The sequence below is a fragment of the Leptonychotes weddellii genome, chromosome 7 (genome assembly GCF_054177405.1).
Source record: "Leptonychotes weddellii isolate Sample4059 chromosome 7, ASM5417740v2, whole genome shotgun sequence".
Taxonomy (NCBI): Eukaryota; Metazoa; Chordata; class Mammalia; order Carnivora; family Phocidae; genus Leptonychotes; species Leptonychotes weddellii.
This window is the reverse complement of record NC_138375.1, coordinates 90,266,130-90,267,839: the sequence shown is the minus strand read 5'-3', so window position 1 is coordinate 90,267,839 and position 1,710 is coordinate 90,266,130. Positions and strand designations below refer to the sequence as shown.

General features: G+C 50.9%; 1 protein-coding gene across 1 annotated transcript in view; it reads right to left on the bottom strand.

Moving 5' to 3' along the window:
- The window catches only part of ANKRD31 (ankyrin repeat domain 31), a 127,594-nt gene extending 126,188 nt beyond the window's left edge, over positions 1–1,406 (bottom strand). The window contains exons 1-2 of the mRNA XM_081825593.1: positions 380–1,406; positions 144–296 (exon numbers count right to left, since the gene is read on the bottom strand). Of these exons, the coding sequence (XP_081681719.1) occupies positions 144–296; positions 380–591 (365 nt within the window). The 5' untranslated portion in view covers positions 592–1,406. The remainder of the gene's footprint in view (positions 1–143; positions 297–379) is intronic.
- Positions 1,407–1,710: the final 304 nt, after the last annotated feature.

Here is a 1,710-nt window from a genome sequence, read left to right as displayed (position 1 = left end):
CTACCTCACAAGACTCGAATTCCGCCTGCCATTACACATTCATCTGGTAATAATTTCTACTCAGTCTGCGAGGGCCACTCCACCTCCAGTACCCAGCACAATGGCGGGCGCCTTGTCCAAGGCCTGGCGCTAACGGTGGTCACCTTCTCCAGGGCAGCTCCTCGTCATCCAGGTCGCTCTCCGTCACCGACCCGTCTATCACAGTTTCATCACTGTCCCAGTCTGGGGCCTGGGCGCCTTCCTCCATCTTCGCCTCACGTCCGGAGCCTTGTTTATTCTCCTTCTCTAACGCCCCGCTTCCTGCGAAGAGGAAGGGCACGCTGAGGGTCGGGGGGGAACTTTGAGCGAAATATGAAATTCGAGGCGAGACGCGGGAGACATGCCTGGAACAGAGCAGCAGCGACGGTCGTCGTCGGGGACGCGGTCCCGCTCGGCCCCCTCGCCGCACGCCGCCGGCAGGGGGAGCCGCCCGCCGCACGTCTCAGCCGCGTGCCGCCCCGCCCCCCGACGCCGGTGGCCGGAAGTGCCTGGCGGAGCGCCCGCCCGCTCTGGGTTTCCCGGCCGCCTGGGGCGTGGCGCCCCCCGCCGCATCCGCTTTCCGTGCTTTCTTACCTATTCATTCGCTGGGCGGAGTGACTGGGGTTGCGGTTGTGGGGACCAGAAAGGCAGCGCTGCCACAGACAAGACCGCAGTCCGAGCCTGCCTAACGCCACCGGCAGGAGGGAGGCTTAGGTCACCTTACCTGCAGTGCGCCTCGTACTTGTGAGACCCAGACCTGGAAAGAACTGTCAGCTCCTGCCCGATCCAGTAGCCCCCGCTGTCCGTCTGACATTCTGAAGCCAGAATGTTACCTTACACCGGAAGAGTGTTTGTTGCAGTCCACCAAGTGCTGCCTTTCTCCTTAATTCCTTTGACACCCCTTCCTCGAGTGTCCTTTGAGGTAGGCAAAACAAACATGTTTATCCTAAGTTTATAGATCATCAACCCATCTAACTGATGTATTTTGTATTTGTATTTTTCCCTCATTAACTCTTTAATTGCCTTGAAATACAGGTTGTGTAGATAGAGGAGAATAAATGCTTTATTTTTTTTCCTATATAAATTTTTAGTATGATAGTGTCTAGCAACTTCCAAGAATAGCCAATTATGACTTTTGAATGAAGTACTAGATTTTTATATATTTGAACATTCAAAACAAAACCAAGTGAACTCCATTTGCCAAGAGAGGTAGATTAAGGATGAGAACTCCTTCCCCCATCAAGTGTTTAGTATTCACTTTGAAATCGCCAGCATCTAGCACATATTGGGTCTTTAAAGGTTTGTTGAATAAATGGATGGAACTAGGGTTTTCTGACTCCCCAATTCACTGCTCTTTTCTTTACATGCAATGGCTTTTCCATTCTTATCTTACAGAACTAGACCTCTCCGTGTTTTTACACCTCTCCACCTACACCCTCCATGTTTAAATCAGCCCTAAATCCCCATCCACTCTCCTGCTCACCTACTCCTTTGATCATCTAATTCTGTTAATTGCCAGCAATGGAAAGTGCATATCCATTAAAAGGCTGGTGGGTGGCTCTAAATGCCCTATGCCAGAAGGTGACTTTGCACTAATAAAAGACTTTGCTGCAGGCGTCTGGTAACTCTAGCTAAGTATAGAAAACTCGGAGTCTGAAATTCAGATTCCTTTTTAAAATACTTTCTCCTTTG